At 44.2% G+C, this 23,483-nt stretch overlaps 1 protein-coding gene across 2 annotated transcripts in view; it reads left to right on the forward strand.

Moving 5' to 3' along the window:
• LOC139373036 (fibroblast growth factor 14-like) overlaps window positions 1-17,437 on the forward strand; it is a 49,558-nt gene extending 32,121 nt beyond the window's left edge. For both annotated transcript variants that reach the window (XM_071113045.1, XM_071113046.1), the window contains exons 2-5: window positions 5,305-5,415; window positions 5,919-6,022; window positions 13,582-13,780; window positions 13,875-17,437. In XM_071113045.1, coding sequence (XP_070969146.1) covers window positions 5,305-5,415; window positions 5,919-6,022; window positions 13,582-13,780; window positions 13,875-14,029 — 569 coding nt within the window. In that variant the 3' untranslated portion in view covers window positions 14,030-17,437. The remainder of the gene's footprint in view (window positions 1-5,304; window positions 5,416-5,918; window positions 6,023-13,581; window positions 13,781-13,874) is intronic.
• Window positions 17,438-23,483: the final 6,046 nt, after the last annotated feature.

A 23,483-nucleotide genomic window follows, 5' to 3' on the forward strand; every position in this document is an offset into this window, starting at 1 on the left:
AATCCTGGACCAGTTTCCCTAGTAACAGACAGGATATGGGAATCTGGGAAAATGGGAATTTCTCCCCAGTAACACACAGCAGGTCAGTGAGGAAGGAAAGAGACCCTACCTGTTGAAGCAGACAGAATTCCCAAAGTTAAGAAATACAATTCCGTTAGTCAGATTTATGGAAGCTTGGGAATTTTGTATATGTTTTGAGTCGTCTTGACCATGTGTTTCCATTGAAAAAGAGATACACTTTAGGAAAAGGGCTTTGTTTTTCCCCACATTCCATGTCATGTTTGACTGTGCAGCTTTGAACTATGTAACTCTACAGAGGCTCAGGGAAACTGGACCCAGGATGAACCATCCATAAAGGAGGGTCTTTAGGAGAGTCTAGTTAAGGTACAGATGTGTCTTCCTGATACACTCTCTGTCTCTGAGTGGAAGTCAATGGTCTGATAACACTCCTTCATTTAACACTCATACGGAACAGGATTTCCATAAGGACACACACACAGACACACACACACACACACACACACACACCACACACACAGAGAGAGAGAGACTCAGGTATTAGAGGAAGTCCTGACACACTTGATTAAACAGTGTTTAAATGGGTCTCTCTAAGTGAATCTGTACTGTTGAAGTCCTTCTAGAGCATAATCTACACTACTCTCATCTCCTCCACCTCTATCCTCATCTCTACTCTGTGCTCATCTCAGTGACTCCACCTCTATCTCCTCATCTCTACTCTGTTCTCATCTCAGTGACTCCACCCCTATCTCCTCATCTCTACTCTGTGCTCATCTCAGTGACTCCACCTCTATCTCCTCATCTCTACTCTGTTCTCATCTCAGTGACTCCACCCCTATCTCCTCATCTCTACTCTGTGCTCATCTCAGTGACTCCACCTCTATCTCCTCATCTCTACTCTGTTCTCATCTCAGTGACTCCACCCCTATCTCCTCATCTCTACTCTGTTCTCATCTCAGTGACTCCACCTCTATCTCCTCATCTCTACTCTGTTCTCATCTCAGTGACTCCACCTCTATCTCCTCATCTCTACTCTGTTCTCATCTCAGTGACTCCACGCCTATCTCCTCATCTCTACTCTGTTCTCATCTCAGTGACTCCACCTCTATCTCCTCATCTCTACTCTGTTCTCATCTCAGTGACTCCACCTCTATCTCCTCATCTCTACTCTGTTCTCATCTCAGTGACTCCACGCCTATCTCCTCATCTCTACTCTGTTCTCATCTCAGTGATTCCACCTCTATCTCCTCATCTCTACTCTGTTCTCATCTCAGTGACTCCACCTCTATCTCCTCATCTCTACTCTGTGCTCATCTCAGTGACTCCACCCCTATCTCCTCATCTCTACTCTGTTCTCATCTCAGTGACTCCACCCCTATCTCCTCATCTCTACTCTGTTCTCATCTCAGTGACTCCACCTCTATCTCCTCATCTCTACTCTGTTCTCATCTCAGTGACTCCACCTCTATCTCCTCATCTCTACTCTGTTCTTATCTCAGTGACTCCACGCCTATCTCCTCATCTCTACTCTGTTCTCATCTCAGTGACTCCACCTCTATCTCCTCATCTCTACTCTGTTCTCATCTCAGTGACTCCACCTCTATCTCCTCATCTCTACTCTGTTCTCATCTCAGTGACTCCACGCCTATCTCCTCATCTCTACTCTGTTCTCATCTCAGTGATTCCACCTCTATCTCCTCATCTCTACTCTGTTCTCATCTCAGTGACTCCACCTCTATCTCCTCATCTCTACTCTGTGCTCATCTCAGTGACTCCACCCCTATCTCCTCATCTCTACTCTGTTCTCATCTCAGTGACTCCACCCCTATCTCCTCATCTCTACTCTGTGCTCATCTCAGTGACTCCACCTCTATCTCCTCATCTCTACTCTGTTCTCATCTCAGTGACTCCACCCCTATCTCCTCATCTCTACTCTGTTCTCATCTCAGTGACTCCACCCCTATCTCCTCATCTCTACTCTGTGCTCATCTCAGTGACTCCACGTCTATCTCCTCATCTCTACTCTGTTCTCATCTCAGTGACTCCACCTCTATCTCCTCATCTCTACTCTGTTCTCATCTCAGTGACTCCACCCCTATCTCCTCATCTCTACTCTGTTCTCATCTCAGTGACTCCACCCCTATCTCCTCATCTCTACTCTGTGCTCATCTCAGTGACTCCACCTCTATCTCCTCATCTCTACTCTGTTCTCATCTCAGTGACTCCACCCCTATCTCCTCATCTCTACTCTGTGCTCATCTCAGTGACTCCACCTCTATCTCCTCATCTCTACTCTGTTCTCATCTCAGTGACTCCACCCCTATCTCCTCATCTCTACTCTGTTCTCATCTCAGTGACTCCACCCCTATCTCCTCATCTCTACTCTGTGCTCATCTCAGTGACTCCACCCCTATCTCCTCATCTCTACTCTGTGCTCATCTCAGTGACTCCACCCCTATCTCCTCATCTCTACTCTGTTCTGGTCATTAGTAAAGACTGAATAGTAATAGACGGTTAAAGTGGTTTTTCACCCCCAAATTAAAATGACCAGACGTTGTCTAAGGTCTTCTAAAATGTATTCTCAGGTGGTTGAACGTTGAGCTTAACAGACAGACTACTAGTGTAGAGGGTTGGTAACCATTCCTCCCATCACGCCCCTGTCCCTGGTGTGAAAACTGGAAAATCCCTTTATCTCGCTCTCTCTTCCTCTATTTCCCTCTCTCGCTCTTCTAAACTGGGTCAGTCTCGTCTGCATTCTAATCTATCATGCTCATTGGAGCATACCTTTTTTCCTCTGGCACACACACATCACCACAACACCTTCAGAGGGGCTCTCCACATTGCTGTAGAGACTCAGAAGAGGGTGTGGTCTGTTTGTGTGAAAGAAAGTGTGTGTCGAGTGTGTGTGTTTGTGTGTGTGTGTGTGTGTGTGTGTGTGTGTGTGTGTGTGTGTGTAGAGGGAGAATGAGAGTGAGAGCGAGTGAGAGAGAGAGAGTGCATTGGGTGTGGTCTGCATGTGCAGAGCATCAGATTAATATTAATGTCAACAGAAGGGGAATCCTTCATTACTACAGAGACACAGGAGGGTGCTGTGTGTGTGTGTGTGTGTGTGTGTGTGTGTGAGGCAGGATGGTGCGGTCGGTGTACAGTGCATTCAGAATGTATTCAGACCCCTTGACATTTTTCACATTTTGTTATGTTACAGCCTTATTCTAAAAAATGTCCTCATCGATCTACACTCAATACCCCATAATGACAAAGTGAAAACTGTTTTTTAGAAATGTTTGCAAATGTATTAAAAATAAAAACAGAAATACCTTATTTACATAAGTATTCAGACCCTTTGCTATGAGACTCTAAATGAAGCTCAGCTGCATCCTGTTCGCATTGATCATCCTTGAGATGTTTCTACAACGTGATTGGAGTCCACTGTGGTAGAATCAATTGATTGGACATGATTTGGAAAGGCACACACAAGATCCCACAGTTGACAGTGCATGTCAGAGCAAAAACCAAGCCATGAGGTCAAAGGAATTGTCCGTAGAGCTTCGAGACAGGATTGTGACAAGGCACAGATCTGGGGAAGGGTACCAAAAAATGTCTGCAGCATCGAAGGTCCCCAAGAACACAGTGGCCTCCATCATTATTAAATGGAAGACGTTTGAAACCACCAAGACTCTTCCTAGAGCTGGCCGCCCGACCCAACTGAGCAATTGGGGGAGAAGGGCCTTGGTCAGGGAGGTGACCAAGAACCCGATGGTCACTCTGACAAAGCTCCAGATTTCCTCTGTGGAGATGGTAGAACCTTCCAGAAGGACAACCATCTCTGCAGCACTCCACCAATCAGGCCTTTATAGTAGAGTGGCCAGACGGATGCCACTCCTCAGTAAAAGGCACATGACAGCCCACTTGGAGTTTGCCAAAAGGCACCTAAAGACTCTCAGACCATGAGAAACAAGATTCTCTGGTCTGATGATTGAAACCAAGATTGAACTCTTTGGCCTGAATGCCAAGTGTCACGTCTGGAGGAAACCTGGCACCATCCATACGGTGAAGCATGGTGGTGGTAGCATCAGGCTGTGGGGATGTTTTTCAGCGGCAGGGACTGGGAGACTAGTCAGGATTGAGGGAAAGATGAACGGAGCAAGGTTCACCTTCCAGTATGACAACAACCCTAAGCACACAGCCAAGACAACGCAAGAGTGGCTTCAGAACAAGTCTGTGAATGTCCTCGAGTGGCCCAGCTAAAGCCCGGACTTGAACCAGATTGAACATCTCTGGAGAGACTTGAAAATAGCTGTGCAGCGACGCTCCCCATCCAACTTGACAGAGCTTGAGAGGATCTGCAGAGAAGAATGGGAGAAACTCTACAAATACAGGTGTGTCAAGCTTGTAGCGTCATAATTAACGATTAAGACTCTGTAATCACTGCCAAAGGTGCTTCAACAAGTACTGAGTAAAGGATCTGAATAGTTATGTAAATGTGATATTTCCGTTTTTTATTTATACATTTGCAAAATGAATTTTGTGTAGATTGATGAGGGGAAAAACTATTGAATCCATTTTAGAATAAGGCTGTAATGTAACAAAACGTGGGAAAAGTCAACGGGTCTGAATACTTCCCGAATGCACCGTATGTGTGTGTTGGGTCCAGCTATTTCACCACTGTTTATCCATGGCTTCTCCTCCTGTTCCTTTATTCTCTTTCTCCTCAGCCCTAGAACACTGTTCCAAAATCCTTCTCTTACGCTCTCTCTCTGTTTCTCTCTCTGTTTCTCTCTCTGTTTCTCTCTCTGTTTCTCTCTCTGTTTCTCTCTGTTTGACATGTTTCTTTCTCTGGCTGTTTTGTGACAGGGAGTTGGGGGAGAACATAATGAAGTCTTGGGCCTGTGTGGGTGTGGACTTGGTTGCACACACATGCTGACATTCTCAGACATTTCTGAGATTAAGAGCTTTTTCTCCTGAGCTCCGGTCTGTCTGCTCGCTCTTTCTTTGTGAGAACAGACTGATATTGTCACGGAGATAAAAGAACCCTCAGAATAATGTAGTCTAGATATTTTACACTGAAGCCAGCGCACCTTTTAATAATGAGACTCTCTCTCTTCTCTCTCTCTCTCTCTCTCTTCTCTCTCGCTCTTCTCTCTCCTCTCTCTCTCCTCTCTCCTCTCTCTCCTCCCTCCTCTCTCTCCTCTCTCTCCTTTCTCCTCTCTCTCTCTCTCTCTCTCTCTCTCTCTTCTCTCTCTCTCTCTCTCTCTCTCTCTCTCTCTTTCTTCTCTCTCTTTCTAGATCCACAGCTTAAAGGCATAGTGACCAGGTTGTACTGCAGACAGGGATACTACTTGCAGATGAACCCAGATGGATGTCTGGACGGGACCAAAGATGACGGCACTAACTCCTGTGAGTCCGCACGAACACGCATGCACACACAGAGGGGGGTAGATTGAGTGGCTGAGTGGCAACCTCCGTCAACCTAGTGACAGACATTTTATCAGAAGTCATCCAATCACAGATCTCATGCAGTACATGTCAGACATGGACAAATGAGAACTGACACGCAGAAGTCCAGATGAACACGGCTCTGTGACTAATGTCATTTCTCGCACGGCTACTACACGCATGTGTCAAGTCTCATACACGTCTCGTGATCCATTCATGTGATTAAGTGTTCCGGTAGCTTACATGTATATACTGTATCGTTCCATTCTAGTCATGTGTGCGTGTGTGGAACTGTGTCACATGGTTGACTGAGTATCTGAATCTTATATAGATGCATACGCTACGTACACACACACACACACACACACACACACACACACACACACACACACACACACACACAATAATGTGTATTCTATCGGTAAGATTGTCAATCTGCTTTACTGTGCTGATTTGTCTCTCAGCTTTGTTCAACCTCATCCCAGTGGGCCTTCGAGTGGTGGCCATCCAGTCAGTCAAGATGGGTCTGTACATCGCCATGAACGGGGAGGGACACCTCTACTCATCAGTGAGTACAGACCAGTGCTGATGATGACGTGTGCCAGCCGGGCGGCCATCTTGGTTGATTTTCTGTTGACTACTATGACAATACTCAGTTTTCTTCTATAAGTGTATGTGTGTAATTATTTCACCTCAAACAGATTGATCTAACTATCTAAGGCTGAGTTTACACAGGCAGACCAAATCTGATCTTTTGCCCAATTATTGGCCAAAGATCTGACAGGTTGAAAGACCAATTAGTGAAAAAAAGATTGGAATTGGGCTGCCTGTGTAAACGCAACCTTTATATCACTCAGTCACCGTACTAATATACAGCCCAGCTGTCCTGTAGACACACTGGGTTCAACAAGATTCTGGAATCCTTCAGGAGGAATACGTGTACGTTTCCCCAGAGGCCATAGTGAGGATTTGTCTAATACAGTGGTTTCCAAACGTTTTATAGTCCCGTACCCCTTCAAACATTCAACCTCCAGCTGCGTACCCCCTCCCCTCTAGCACCAGGGTCAGCTGTACCCCCTCCCCTCTAGCACCAGGGTCAGCTGTACCCCCTCTAGCACCAGGGTCAGCTGTACCCCCTCTAGCACCAGGGTCAGTGCACTATCAAATGTTGTTTTGCCATCATTGGAAGCCTGCCACACAGGCTCCCAATGATGAGTGTGAGTGTGAGTTTTTGTCACAACCCGGCCCGTGGGAATTGACAAAGAGCTCTTATAGGACCAGGGCACAAATAATAATATAATAATAATCAATCATTTTGCTCTTTATTTAGCCATCTTACATAACTCACCACAGGTTAATGAGAAGGATGTGCTTGACAAGATGCACATAACTCTGCAATGTTGGGTTTCCAGCAGTTTGCAGAAGAGGATGTCTTCCTTAATTGACCCCCATAAACGTAACGGGACATATACCAGGAGCTGTGCCAGGCCCGCCATGTCTGTTGACTGTGAAGCAGTAATTGTTTCCAAACATCTCCTGCCATGTCACTGATGCGCCGTGGAACAATATTGTTTATAAAGGCATTGTCTGTGTAGTTTTTTTGGGCCTTTCCCCCAGCATTGTCCCAGCAATATCCGCGGCAGCAGGAAGAATTAAGTCGTTCACAATAGTACGGGGCTTGTCTGTCCTAGCCACTCGGTAGCTCACCATATAAGACGATTCTAGACCCTTCTTATTAACATGGCTTACTACTCGAAAGTCGTCTTTATTCTCGCTCAAAAAAACTCTCGTGGCTTATTTTATGTGTACAGTGCTGTCTGTCGGACCATTGGTTCACCCCGGGTTCGTATGAAGGGGAACATGCGTCATGAATACTAAATACTGTCATGACCAGAGGAGGCTGGTGGGAGGAGCTATAGGAGGACGTGGGCATTGTAATGGCTGGAATGGAATCTATGGAACGGTATCAAACACATGGAAACTACACATTTGACGCCGTTCCATTGATTCCATTCCAGCCGTTACAGTGAGCCCGTCCTCCTGTAGCGCCTCCCACCAGCCTCCTCTGGTCATTACCCGAGTTAGGGCACAAGAGGTCATCTTCTCTTTAGGCTGCAACATTATGTGACTCCTCAGTAAGATTCTTATCTTGAATAGTTCTCTAGTCTTTATGGGGTTGGTGATGAATCAATGGGCATGTGACACTATGTATATGACACTAGATATATCAGATATATCAGAAGAACAGTTCCCTTCGTGTTTCTCATTGTGAATTCACCATCACTCATCCTCTTTATTCATCACATAATAATGGAATTACACCAGCTGCTGCTTCTGCTTCCACAGGTAGTGTTCTAACAAGGAGCTTTATATGGAAAAGACCAGCAGAGAGAGAAAGAGAGAGAGAGAGATTGAAATAGAGAGAAATCCACATCCGTTTGCACCCAAACCCTCCTCTCCCTCCTTGTCTCCAAGGAAACTTGAGGGCTTCCTTGAGAGAAAGTGAAGTGGTGAGAAAGATGGTGAGAGAGAGTGGGAGGGAGTGAGACATGGAGGGAGGGAGGAAGAGAGACATGGAGAGGGAGGGAGGGAGGGAGGGAGGGAGGGAGGGAGGGAGGGAGGGAGGGAGGGAGGGAGGGAGGGAGGGAGGGAGGTATTACAGATATTACCTGTTTTTTACCGAAGAATTATGTTTTATAATAATACAACAGATATGCTGCTCTAGTACTTCAAAGAATTCAACACAATTGACAACTACCTGGAACTAAATGGTTCATAGAGGCGCTGCTTTGATGAATCACAAAGACACAAGATGGCCGACCCTTAACAGTAAGATCCAGAGTAGATTGTTGTAGTGTTACTCCTCCTGAAGATGAAGCATCAAGATGATCTATAGTACTACACATCTGTCAGACAGATGAGACGGCTCTCTGGTTGTAGAGAGAGACTCGTCTCTATCCACCCATCTCTCTCTGTCTCTGTCTCTGCAGTCAACAGATGGACTAGTGTGAAATGATCTGGTATGTGTTAATTACCAACCACGCTGGGCAAGAGGAAACCAGCTCTGAGTGTGTGTTGAAGAGTGTGAAGAACACACACATCTGAGTACTCGAGCACACACTCATGCAGACACTCATGCAGACACAGACAACGCACACACAGTTTACACGGAAACCTGTAGGTTGGTTTACACCGTTATAGTAACAAAAACAGTGTACAGTATATACTGTAGCCCTCACCATCGGGTCTGAGAGTTTTCTATGGAGGGAGAACTATCATATCCTCTACATGTTAATACTATGTAGGGAGAACTATCATATCCTGTACATGTTAATACTATGGAGGGAGAACTATCATATCCTCTACATGTTAATACTATGGAGGGAGAACTATCATATCCTCTACATGTTAATACTAAGTAGGGAGAACTATCATATCCTGTACATGTTAATACTATGGAGGAAAACGTAAGTGAGATAGATGCTGTATGTGCCACCTTTTCCCCACAAAAGGGCTTTATAACAAGACAAAAATACTCCTCAGTTTCATCAGCTGTCCAGGTGGCTGGTCTCGAATGATCCCGCAGGTGAAGAAGCCGGAATGTAGAGGTCATGGGCTGGTGTGGTTACACGTGGTCTGCAGTTGTGAAGCCGATTGGACTTACTGCCAAATTCTTTAAAATGACGTTGGAGCCGGCTTATGGTAGAGAAATGAACATTCAATTATCTGGCATTCCTGCAGTTAGCATGCCAATTGCATGCTTCCTCAAAACTTGAGACATCTGTGGCATTGTGTTGTGACACAACTGCACATTTTAGAGTGCCCTTTTATTGTCCCCAGTACAAGGTGCACCTGTGTAATGATCATGCTGTTTAATCAACTTCTTGATATGGTGGATGGATTATCTTGGCAAAGAAAGGTATTGTTGCGGCTTTGAGTGACAAAGACAGAAGTTACCCTGGGCCGTATGCACACACATACTGTAGCTCATATATTGGCTGGAGGATAATTAGTTATTTGTTTATTTGGTGGAGAAATACATGAAACCTTTGTATGGCTGTGTGTATATCTCTCTTTTGCTGTCTCTTCCTCTTCCTCTTTTCTCTCTCTCTTTCTCTTCTTCCTTCTTTCTCTCTCTTTCTCTCTTTCTCTTCTCTCACTCTCTCTCTTCCTCTTCTCTCTCTCTTCTCTTCCTTTTCTCTCTCTCTCTCTCTCCCTCTCTCTCTCCCTCTTCTCTCACTCTCTCTCTCTCTTCCTCGTCTCTTGCTCTCTCTCTTCTCTTCCTCTTCTCTCCCTCTCTTCCTCTTCTCTGCCTCTCTTCTCTCTCTCTCGCTCCCCCTTCATCTTCTCTCGCTCTCTCTTTTTTCCTCTACTCCCTCTCTCTCTCTTCTCTCTCTCTCTTCTCTCCCTCTCTTCTCTCTCTCTCTCTCACTTTCTCTCTCTCTCTCTCTCTCTCTCTCACACTTTTCCTCTCTATACCAGAGCATCTGTTTTCTGACCTAGACCTTGTGGCGTGTGTGTGTGCACGTGCGTGTTGGATCCAGAGACAGGACAGGATGACTAGATGAAAGGTTTGTGGAGTTGAAAGGAAGAGCATGGTGTCATCCTCACTAAAGGACAACCAGACCGGACACACAACAGCAAGGATGCTACACTATACCTCTCCATGTTAACAGTTTATGGCAGCTGAAGAGATACAGACAACTGTAGAACTGAACACCATGTTTCCACCATTTTTCCACCATCGTATTGCTTTTTTGGTTTACGGCCAAAATACTTTCGAAAAGATAACTTATACAAAAATGATATTTGCCAAAAATGAAAATTGCCCTTTTAAGACTTAAATACTCCATCTAAAGAGGTCTCTAGTTTTCACTAGTCCTTCACACAGTGTTTATTCTGTCCTGTATTCTGCCATTCTCCAGTCCTCCTCCTCTCGCCCTCTTTCCTTTCTTTGACTTACTTGTTTACCCACAATTCCCCTGGGTAATTAGCAGTGTGATAATGAACCGTGTTGGAGGCACAAACACACACACACAAACCCACACACACATACACACTTAATCACACACCGCACATACACACACACCACACATACACACACTTACCACACATATACACATGACACACATACACACAAACCCCACACTTCACACACAAACAATACACACCACACCACACACTCCACACCACACGCACACACACACCACACCACATACACACACACACTGACACACACTCCCTGCATGACAGAGAAAACAATAAGAGCTGTCTCCACTGAAACCAGGTGGTCATGTGGGATCAATACTGGATCACTGTCAGCACCCTTCTAACCGCTGGTCTGACCTCTGCACCCTTCTAACCCCTGGTCTGACCTCTGCACCCTTCTAACCCCTGGTCTGACCTCTGTACCCTTCTAACCCCTGGTCTGACCTCTGCACCCTTCTAACCCCTGGTCTGAACTCTGCACCCTTCTAACCCCTGGTCTGACCTCTGCACCCTTCTAACCCCTGGTCTGACCTCTGCACCCTTCTAACCCCTGGTCTGACCTCTGCACCCTTCTAACCCCTGGTCTGACCTCTGCACCCTTCTAACCCCTGGTCTGACCTCTGCACCCTTCTAACCCCTGGTCTGACCTCAGCTGTATAGAGCACAGCACGAAAACTGGCCCTAAGTCAGTTTCTAATATTATAAAATATTAAGGTCCAGCATGTGTGTGTGTAGGATCTTAATTTTATCACCCTGTTGCAGGAGAAGTTTAAACGTCTAGTATATTCAAGGTTTAATAAGGCTTCTGAAGTTTGTAATTTCCACTTTGAAATGTCAGACTTATTTTCCCTTGTGGAAAATGTATCAACCCCTACAAAAATGTCCATGAATTATAATCCACATAATAATTCACATTTCTTGTTGCTGCAGGATTATTTTCCTGCTGTAGCAAATTGTGTGTGTGTGTGTGTGTGTGTGTGTGTGTGTGTGTGTGTGTGTGTGTGTGTGTGTGTGTGTGTGTGTGTGTGTGTGTGTGTGTGTGTGTGTGTGTGTGTGTGTGTGTGTGTGTGTGTGTGTGTGAGAACAATGTATAACTATACTTGTTGGGATCAGAAGTCCCCAGAAGAATAGTAAACAAACAAACATTTGACCAACTAGGGACATTTTGTTGGTCCCCACAAGGTCAAATGCTATTTCTATGGGGTTTAGAGTAAAGGTTAGAATTAGTGTTAGGGTTAAAATTATGTTTAGGGTTAGGAGCTAGGGTTAGGTTTAGGGGTTAGGGAAAATAGGATTTTGAATGAGACCGAATTGTGTGTCCCCACAAGGTTAGTTTTTCAAGACTGTTTGTGTTTGTGTGTTTCCCCCCAGGAAACATCCTCCTCCCTTGGTGATTTATCTCCCTCTTCTCTCCTCCTACGTCCTCCTTTCTTTCTTATTCGTACTCCTTCTTTCTAATTCTTTCCTTCTCCTCTTTCTTTCTCTCCTTTAATCTCCACTGCCTCTTCTCTCTCTCTAACAGCCTGTGTGTTATAACATTGTTCAGTATGCCGGTCCATCTCAATATTCTAAAATGGCTTCCTCTCCTTGTCACCTCACCTTAAAGGCCCAGTGTAGTCAAAAGCGGGATTTCACTGTGTTTTATATATATTTCCACACTATGAGGTTGGAATAATACTGTGAAATTGTGAAAATTATGATAATGTATTTTTAGTGAAAGATCTGTTTAAAAATGTATATTTTGGTGGGATGGAGTTTTGGCCTGCCTGGTGGTGTCGCCAGGTGGTGAATTAATTAATAGACCAATAAGAAAGAGGGTTCCTCACCTTGCTGCCAATAACAGCTAGTTTTCAGCTTTCCCCTCCCCACTCACACTCAATTTTTTTACTATTTAAATTGAAAACAATCACAATAAGGTACTTAATTGTTACCCAGAAATGATTTGATGTTGAGATAAAAAATAAAAAATGCCTGCATTGGGCCTTTAAATCCTAAATGATCTGAAATCACAGGATCACAGTAAAAACAACATGGTGGACACCTGTCCAATTCTTTCACATCAGAGCAGATGAAAGAGAGGAGAGAAGACAAGTAGAGGAAGCAACTTTAGACTATTGAGACACAGCCTGAATGTGCTAATTGGACAGAGTTGAAAGACACAGGGGAAAAGTGCAGTGAACCATAATGAGAACCATAAAAAGAGCAAAGGAAAATGGAAATACGTTGCCAACCACAAACACAATCAATCACACCTAGCCATCACATCAAACCACTGCCCCATCCTCCTCCTCTTCTCCTCCCATCTTCTCTGTTCCATCGTTTCCATGGTAACTGGGGACAAAGGCCCACACAGGTGAGCGAGTGTCTCTTTTCTTGTGGTGGTGACTGACAAGCACACCTGATTGGAATTTCAATGTTTTCCCAGCCCGTCTGTCTCTCTGAGGCTCTGGAAGCTAGGGATGGTTAATTACAGTACAAATCAGTAATTTAGAAGACTGACTGCCCATCCAGCCACAGCGCCAAACACCACCCCCACTAGCGTTTCTTCTCCACAATGAGTCCGGATTTGCTTTCCTCCCTGACATCTTGTAGAATGCAAACACATTCTAAACGTTCTGATTTGTTCCAGAAACCAATGGGTTGGGCTAGAGCGAGCCATCATGAACCATGAATCACATCATTGGCTTTGATACTCTGATTGGTTAGAGACGATCCAATCACAGATTCATTTGTTTTGTAGTGAGCACAAACAACTTCTAGGATGGCTGAACAACTTTTAGGATTCAGGCTGAATGTATGTAGAGATCGATACAGCAGCGGAATTCAATTCAGGGTGAGTCATTTAGCAGGTTGAATGTTGGTAAATCGTCGCCAATGGAAGTTAAATAAACGTCATGGAAACAGTTGAATTGAAACTATTATAAAAATCTTGGATGGATGTTTGGCTGGCATCTAATGGAATATTAAGTGGTAGCAATTTGTCCATTGTTGTATGTTTGATACTGATTCTGTGTGTGTGTGTGTGTGTGTGTGTGTGTGTGTGTGTGTGTGTGTGTGTGTGTGTGTGTGCGTGCCTGCGCACGTGTGTGTTTTGTGTGCCTGCGCGTGTGTGTGTATGTGTTTATGTGTCTCCTGTAGGAGCTGTTTACAGCAGAGTGTAAGTTTAAGGAGTCTGTGTTTGAGAACTACTATGTGATCTACTCGTCGATGCTGTACAGACAGAATGAGTCTGGGAGGGCCTGGTTCTTGGGCCTGAACAAGGAAGGACAGCCCATGAAGGGCAACCGAGTGAAAAAGACCAAACCAGCCGCTCACTTCCTGCCCAAACCTATAGAAGGTAAGGGGGTTGTCACACACACATGGATGCACACACACACACACACACATTCACACTCACACGCTCTAACACTGATCTCTCCTGTTCTCTGTAGTTGCGATGTACAAGGAGCCGTCGTTGCACGACGTCAGGGAGACATTGCCTAAAGTTGCCGGAGTCCCGCCCAGCAAAAGCACAACCAGCGAACCAGTGGCCATGAACGGGGGCAAACCAATCAACAAACCCGACCCGAAGGAAACTGCGACATAACCCTGCCCCCTCCTCTCCCCCCGCACGACAGAGACTTGAGACTCTGCCCACTGCACTCAAACTCTCACCTTGATTGGTCAATTATGGGCTAAGTCCCACCTCCTCTCTCTTTCTCTCGCTCATTCTCTCTCTCTCTCTTTCTCTTTTTGGCTGATTCGGTGCAGTGGTGTTCGAGATGAGGAAATGGACCACTCCATTTGGGGGATGGGGGAGGGGAGGTGGAAGGGAGAAGAGGAGGGGAGGGGAGAAGGAGGAGGAAGGTGTTGACGAGGAGGAGGAGGAGGAAGGGAAGGAGGAGGAGGGGGATTGGCTGATTTGTATCAGCTAGATAAACTACAAACTTGGACAGCAGAATGCCCTACCTACGTGATACGGAATGCCTTTTTCAAATCCTTACGATTATTTTTCTGTGACAATCTGTGAGAATGATGACGAAGCGTTTTTTTCCCTCTTCCTTTTTGCCAGGTAGCCTTGCCTGCTGATAGCTACCCATAAGCCCCCTCTCTCACTCTGACGCACTATAGCAACAGAGGCCATCCATATTGACCACAGTCTGTTTGTTCGTCTGTTTACCAATTTGTTTGTTTGTTTATAATTCTATACCCAAAATGCACCAGCGACCGTCTGGATAGATTGTTGTACAGACACAAAACAGGATTGTCATCTTCTATTTTTCAAATGATTGTCTCTCTCTCTCTCTCTCTCTCTCTCTCCCTCTCTCTCTCTCTCTCATTCTTTCTTAGCTTCTCTCTCTCACTCCCTCTCATTCCTTCATTCTATCTTAGTTTTTTTCTCTCTCTGTTTCTCTCTCTCTCATTCTTTCTTAGCTTCGCTCTATCTCTACCTCCACATCTATATTCTATTTCTTACTATCACTATTTTCTGTGTGTGTTTGTAGGTTCATTTAGGCAGCGAAGGATGCAGGAGGGCAATACTTATATTTTGTAAGACTTGTATAGAGGGAGAGGACTGGGGCTGGGGATGAGATGTTAATGCGTTGGTAGTATTGAGGAGGTAGCAGATGCAATGCATGGTAGGTAGGTAGAGTGCATGGTAGCAGAGTAGCTAGCATGTCCACAGAAGCTATGAGTTTCTATCCAGAGCCATGGTCAATTCAGGACATGAATTGAAATTCCAATTCAATATTTGAAAAGTGCCAAAAGTTGCACAAGGGTGACCGACATGTAGCATTTTCACTGGCAACATATAGGTAACTGCCCAAAATAATGGAAACACTTGAGTAAATGAGGGATGCCAGGTATATTGAAAGAATGTGCTTCCACACAGGTGTGGCTCCTGAGTTAATTAAGCAATTAACATCCCATTTTAGGGTAATTTATACAAATCCTGGGCAGGCCATTATTTTGGCTACCATGGCTATGCCCCCCTTGGATGATAAGGGTCCCCCATCCACAGGGCACATGTGGTAACTGAACGTTTTGATGAGCATGAAAATGGTGTAAACCACAGGCAATGGCCGCACAGTCACCAGATCTCAACCCAACTGAACACTTATGGGAGATTCTGGAGCGGTGCCTGAGACAGCGTTTTCCGTCACCATCAACAAAACGCAGGTTAGTGTTTTTTGTCATGAATCTTGTTCTGGAGGCAGTTCTGCAGAGTGGTCACTAGCTAGCTGGCACAGGCACAAATCATAAAATCTGATTTTAAACCTAACTTTAACCACACTTTTAACCTTAATGCCTAACCCTAACTTTAAATGAACACCAAAAAGCCCATTTTCACTTTGCAGCTGGCCTATCTAAGGGAAAATCGCTCAGTTCTGTATCTAGGACAAGACTTATGACAATAAACGTCAACCTGCCAACAAAACACCAAATGATGGAATTTTTTGCAGAAGAATAGTGTTGCATCGCTCCAATAGAGTTCCAGACAGTTCTAGAATCTATGCCACGGTGCATTGAAGCTGTTCTGCCTCGTGGCACGACGTCCTATTAAGACACTATGTTGGTGTTTCCTGTATTTTGACAGCTCCCTGTACATGCACACATAGTGAAGTTGACAGAGTCAAAGAACGTAGAAAAAATATTGAAAGAACAGTAGAGTCACTACAGAGTCACTACAGGGAACAGTCCTAAACGGACCAGTAAAAGAAGTGATCTTGGAGGTGTAGCTGTAAGCTGGCATTGGTAAGAGGTACGCTGCGGTAGTCCTATATCCGTTGGCTTTCACACTGTGACTACAAACCTCCCATCCCATCTTGGAGTTGTAGCTTTCTCATTTAGAAGCCATTGATACTTTGACTTTAACCAAACTCTGTTATGTGTCATTCATCTAAAGGAAATAAGGGAATGATGTTGGTTTGTTACGTTTTTGTGCTGAAATGTTTACTGTGAGGATCAAGATCTGTCACTTCCTGTATAAGTAGCAGTGGTAGTTTGCTGAGTCTGTAACCGTGCCTGGGCCTGAAGACTCACGTTAGCTCCAAGAGCTTATAACAACAGTCAGCCACTGTAAAGCCTATGAGCAAAACGGGCCATGGATGCCGAATTTTCCCTTGGCAGGCTGCTCATGGGCCACCGTAAGCTTGCTAGCTGGGTGAGATCATAGAGAAACCACTCGAAAAGGTACGCTGTAAAAAAAAAAAGATTCCACTGGGCTGTTTGTGGGAAAGTGTTGAAGCAACATTTGCTGTACTTCTTGTCCAGTGTTTTGTCTGTACCAAGCTGAACAAAAGCTGCTGTTCTTGACAAAGAAATGTAGACCTACAATTTGATGGTGTTGTGTCTTTGAGTTAATGGTGTTTCTGTTCCTGTTGAAACCAGAGTCCTTTAATATGGAGAGTTGGGCCAACTGTAGAGCTGGGCACCACATTGCTGCCTCTTGAGCATTCAATATTGCCCAGTGACACGAACGTGGCTGCCATCGAGCTCTGTGATGTCATAGTTCAGACTGCATTGGCCAAACTCTCTCTAAGGTCTCTGATTGAATCCTGCCATCAGTGAGCTCTATGTGCTGCTGGATTCTGAATCTCTAACTGACTACTTCAAGTAAGACTGGATCAGTTTTTGTCAAATTGAATTGACTTTGACTGTGCAAATGTACAAACCTCTCTCTTTCTCTCTCCCTTTCTTTCTTTCTCAACATTCCATCTCATTCTTCCCCTTACCCCTGCCCACCCCTCTCTCTATCTCTCCATCTGTCTCTCTCTCTCAGTCTCTCACCTGTTGCATGGTAAACAAGAAAGGCAGTGGAGATAAGCATGTAGTACTGTAGCCTATGTGTATCAAGTCAAAACAAAAAGAAGAAAAAAAAGAGATCATGTCGGTAAATGTACCGCTAACTTTACATACATATATATGCAAAAGAGTTTGTCTGCACTGTACAGTTTGTGTCTCCATTGTATACACAGATACAACATATTGAATAAAATATTTATATGAGGGAGACATGGTGATGTTATTGACATTACTCTGCATTGTCCCAATCTGGTACATTACCAAGAAAGGAGAATGTTTCCTCACATCAAAACGGGGCATAGGAGCTGGACAAAGGACGAATAGCTGAAGAAATTAGGTAATATCTCCTCTCTATGAGTTGGTAGCTTTTTCATAGCCCCCTTAAAGGGATACTTCAGGATTTTGGCAATCAAGCCCTTTATCTACATCCCCAGAGTCAGATGAACTCGCTGATACCATTTTTATGTATCAGGTGTGCAGTTTGAAGGAAGTTGTTAACTAGCATTAACGCAATTTCTAACTAGCATTAGCGCAATGACTGGAAGTATATTGTAACTGCTAGCATGCTAGTAGATAACATATACTTCCAGTCATTGCGCTAACGCTAGTTACCATTAGCTCACAAAACTACCTCTAGCTTATTTCATACTGGATGCAGAGACATAAAAATGGCATCCATGAGTTCATTTGACTGTGTGGAAGTTGATAAAGGGCAACTTGGCCAAAATCCCAAAGTATCCTTTTAAGTCCATCTCATCATCAGCTTCCAACTGGCTCATTTAACTGCTCTCCTCTCCACTGCAACTCAAACAGCCCAGCGTTGACTCAAGGGTCTCTTCAGACTCAAGGCTTTTCGGTCATCTAAGAGGCATAACAGAAAAGAACACAGACGACATGCTGAAGACAAAGACACTGTGCCCTAGGTTGTGTCTGGCTCTTTTCAATGGAGAAAACGCTCCCGTTTAGCATCATTACTTCTGCAGTGTTCCCTTGAACGCATGCTCCAGCTCCCCTGTTCAGGCCCACGTTCCCGAGCCATTTATCCACGTTGGGTCTTTTGTTTGGGTGTCGAAGTCTCTCTGTGTGCCTCTATTGGCTGTTTATCTCCTGATTGGCTCCAGTGGAGAGCTGCCAGGCATAACATTAACCAGCATCCCGGTCTAATGCCTCTAATTCTCTATGGAAAATTGAAAAGTTCTGACTGAACACGTGAAGGAAAATCCCCCATGTTTTAAACGGCATGAAGTCATCTCACATAGACACACACACATACACTACCGTTCAAAAGTTTGGGGTCACTTAGAAATGTCCTTGTTTTTGAAAGAACAGCACATTTTTTGGTCCATTAAAATAACATCAAATTGATCAGAAATAAATTGTAAATTACTATTGTAGCGGGAAACGGCTGATTTTTTATGGAATATCTACATAGGCGTACAGAGGCCCATTATCAGCAACCATCACTCCTGTGTTCCAATGGCACATTGTGTTAGCTAATCCAAGTTTATAAGAGGCGACTCCGGGATGCTGGCCTTCTAGGCAGAGTTGCAAAGAAAAAGCCATATCTCAGACTGGCCAATAAAATGAAAAGATTAAGATGGGCAAAAGAACACAGACACCGGACAGAGGAACTTTGCCTAGAAGGCCAGCATCCCGGAGTCGCCTCTTCACTGTTGACGTTGAGACTGGTGTTTTGCGGGTACTATTTAATGAAACTGACATTTGAGGACTTGTGAGGCGTCTGTTTCTCAAACTAGACACTCTAATGTACTTGTCCTCTTGCTCAGTTGTGCACCGGGGTTTCCCACTACCTCTAATCTGGTTAGAGCCAGTTTGTGCTATTCTGTGAAGGGAGTAGTACACAGCATTGTACGAGATCTTCAGTTTCTTGGCAATTTCTCGCATGGAATAGCCTTCATTTCTCACAACAAGAATAGACTGACGAGTTTCAAAAGAAAGGTCTTTGTTTCTGGCCATTTTGAGCCTGTAATCGAACCCACAAATGTTGATGCTCCAGATACTCAACTAGTCTAAAGAAGGCCACTTGCTTCTTTAATCAGCACAACAGTTTACAGCTGTGCTACCACAATTGCAAAAGATGTTTCTAATGATCAATTAGCCTTTTAAAATTCTAAACTTGGATTAGCTAACACAACGTGCCATTGGAACACAGGAGTGATGGTTGCTGATAATGGGCCTCTGTACGCCTATGTAGATATTCCATTAAAAATCCAGCTACAATAGTCATTTACAACATTAACAATGTCTACAATGTATTTCCGATCAATTTGATGTTATTTTAATGGACAAAAAATGTGCTTTTCTTTCAAAAACAAGGACATTCTAAGTGACCTCAAACTTTTGTACGGTAGTGTACATACACATGCAGATAGACAGACGGAGCCAGACAGGTAGGCAGGCAGACTCCCAGACATGCACACAGACACACAACACACGCAAAAACACGCACACACAAACACACAGATACAACTGACTTAAATGCAGAAAATACCTCTCCAATACTCATCAATCCATGTTACACAGTGGTTGGCTGGCTACGGCTCACTGGATAGGCTGATTGGAAATGACAAAGATGTGTCTGGGATTGGGATTGGTTGATTGGAGATTTGCTAATAGAAAGCTATGTTTCCTTCCTCAGTCGATTGATAATATCTGTCCTCAATCTGTCCTTCAGTCAATGTGCAAACAGAGTCCAGAGTCCCAAAACATGAATTCCAAAATGTTTGTATGAAGTCAAGCTTCAGGTGTGGCCAGAACAGGAAAAACATAATTCAGTTTGACATGCCCACAGCCTTACCCAAGATGCACCAGCTCAGAAAACTGACACAAGAAGACACAGTAGATTAAGGCACACCATTGACACAGAGATACAGTACACACACACACACACACACACACACACACACACACACACACACACACACACACACACACACACACACACACACACACACACACACACCCACACACACACACACACACACACACACACACACACACACACACACACACTTAGACAAACACACAGACATCCCCTCTCCTTTTCTAAATGATAGATGAGACTGCCAACTAATTAGGCTGTGGTAATTAAGTTTTGCATAATGTAAATTAGTCTGAGCATTGAGGGGGAAGTCGCGTGGAATCAGAGCGTATGCCAAAGCACTGACTTATGGGTATTATACAAAGTGACACAACCATGAGCCATTCTGGCCATATCTGGAGCCAACAGAAAAGAAACACATTTGTCATTATGTTTACACCCCACATGTACAGACATGTGGAACCATGTTGTTGTTTGTAATGTGAGTATACTAGCTGCCCTTCACACAATTACCTGTGCAGTGTTCATTTTGAGGTAAATGTTATAATGTGTGTGTTTGGGGGTCAGGGTATAGTCCTTTTTCACATAAAAGGTTAGAAAAGAGGCTAAATAAAATATGGCGATGAAGCTACAGAGAGAAAAGGCAAGGTTACAGTTCAGAATTCATTTGTGGAGACAAAAAAAACTATTGTACGGTAGAAATGAAATAGCGCTGGACAATCTGACACTCATGTTTATTTCCTCCGATCTCCAGCACCCTGATTACGGTTCTAAAATGTCACCCGGCGTCAGAGGGCAAGGCAGCTGAGGAGTCACACTCTGCCCTCATGTCATCCGGAGACCTCACAACGAGGAGGGTGAACTTTTCAAATGTCGCCAGAGACTTTATGAGATTATGAAGAGGACGCTATTTAAGAAACACACACTGCCTCAATTCCCGTAGCAATCATTGAATGTGTTCATATTCAGCCCTGTTAAGGTGAAATCTGTAAATGTTAGCATATACTGATCTCACCTGTTGTATATTGTCACCATTCCATATTACACAAGTTTTTCGGAGATGTCTTCATAGTGGTCAATAAACTAACAATGATAATCCCCACGGAAACAGAAAAAGAGACAGAGAAGACAGAAAGAATGAGATAGAGAGAGAGACCGAGAGACCGAGAGAGAAACAAAGGCAAAGTCTGCTCATGCTTTGTTGATTTCAAAAAATATTTTGACTCAATTTGGCATGAGGGCCTGCTTTACAAACTGATGGAAAGTGGTGTTGGGCGTAAAACATACGACATTATAAAATCCATGTACACAAACAACAAGTGTGCAGTTAAAATTGGCAAAAAAACACACACATTTCTTTCCACAGGGTCGGGGGGTGAGACAGGGATGCAGCTTAAGCCCCACCCTCTTCAACATATATATCAATGAATTGGCGAGGGTACTAGAACAGTCTGCAGCAACCAGCCTCACCCTACTAGAATCTGAAGGCCTACAGCAGCACGTAGATCTTCTGCACAGATTCTGTCAGATCTGGGCCCTGACAGTAAATCTCAGTAAGACAAAAATAATGGCGTTCCAAAAAAGGTCCAGTTCCCAGGACCACAAATACAAATTCCATCTAGACACCGTTGCCCTAGAGCACACAAAAAACCATACATACCTCGGCCTAAACATCAGCACCACAGGTAACTTCCACAAAGTTGTGAACAATCTGAGAGACAAGGTAAGAAGGGCCTTCTATACCATCAAAAGGAACATAAAATTCGACATACCAATTAGGATCTGTCTAAAAAATACTTGAATCAGTTATAGAACCCATTGCCCTTTATGGTTGTGAGGTATGAGATCCGCTCACCAACCAAGAATTCACTAAATGGGACAAACACCAAATTGAGACTCTGCATGCAGAATTCTGTAAAAATATGCTCCATGTACAACGTAAAACACCAAATAATGCATGCAGAGCAGAATTTGGCCGATACCCGCTAATGATCAAAATCCAGAAAAGAGCCGATAAATTCTACAACCATCTATATAAGGATGCGATTCCCAAACCTTCCATAACAAAGCCATCACATACAGAGAAATTAACCTGGAGAAGAGCCTCCTAAGCAAGCTGGTCCAGCAACACAATGAGACCCAACCAAATCATGAGAAAACAAAAAGATAATTACTCGACACATTGGAAATAATTTACAAAAAAACAGAGCCAACTAGAATGCTATTTGGCCCTAAACACTGTGACCCAAAATTAAGGAAATCTTTGACTATGTACAGACTCAGTGAGCATATTCTGGAATTCTGGAGCTGCTACCTTGACAACCACACGTCGATGCTGCCATTGCTAAAAGAATCACACAGACACAGACACACAAACACACACATTTAGGCAGACACACGCACCTACACACACACACACACACACACACACACACACACACACACACACACACACACACACACACACACACAAGAAAATCTGTTGGCATGCCTTCATTGTCTTGCAATGATTGAATGCATATATATTTGAAGCCTTATCTGAAATGAATAATATCCCACACCAATTATGTACGAGCAGTTACACTGTTTTCATTATTTTTATCTAAAGGTGAAAGAACTAGTTCATTTCCTGCTCTTTAATTAAGTTCCCTTCTTTTTTTACACAAACATCCAGAGCAATGACCTATCAGCCCAATAAGCATATAGTCTGAAAGGAATTAAACACACACACACACACACACACACACACACACACACACACACACACACACACACACACACACACACACACACACACACACACACACACACACACAGCAGCAGTCTGTCGAGTCGAGGTGGCATTGATCTGTCACTTGAGAGCCTGTTCCTCTCAGCTTCATTATCATCAAAGCCAAAACACACCAGGCCTGCGAGACACACACACACAACCTGCGTCACAGACAGGCTCTTCATGGTAATATTCCATACTCATGCCCATGTGGTGACCATATTGGTGCGGGACCTGGTTTGAAGTCCTATTAATGTAGCTATGGTAACCAACAACAGCACACACACAGTTTCATACCTATCAAATCACACACTGAGTGGTCTGCTTCTCAGATCAGAGAAGCCATAACAGCTGGCCCAGGGCCAGTTTTAATGGTTAGTTTATAACAGAGATGGTTATCTGTCAGCTCTTCTGAAAGCTCTTCTCTCTTACAGTATAGTGTTTGATAGAAAAGCATGTGTGGGCTTCATTCAATGGAGAGGCCATCTAAAGAAAAGCATGTGTGGGTGAGATTACATTTTCACATGGAATAAATAGACTTTCTCAGGTGCTCTTATCCATCCATCCACCCCCCACCCCCACCCCCCACCCCATTCCCTCGCACTCCTTAACCTTGACCCCTTCTCTCCATTCCCTCTCAGT

This window comes from Oncorhynchus clarkii, chromosome 18 (assembly GCF_045791955.1).
Source record: "Oncorhynchus clarkii lewisi isolate Uvic-CL-2024 chromosome 18, UVic_Ocla_1.0, whole genome shotgun sequence".
NCBI lineage: Eukaryota > Metazoa > Chordata > Actinopteri > Salmoniformes > Salmonidae > Oncorhynchus > Oncorhynchus clarkii.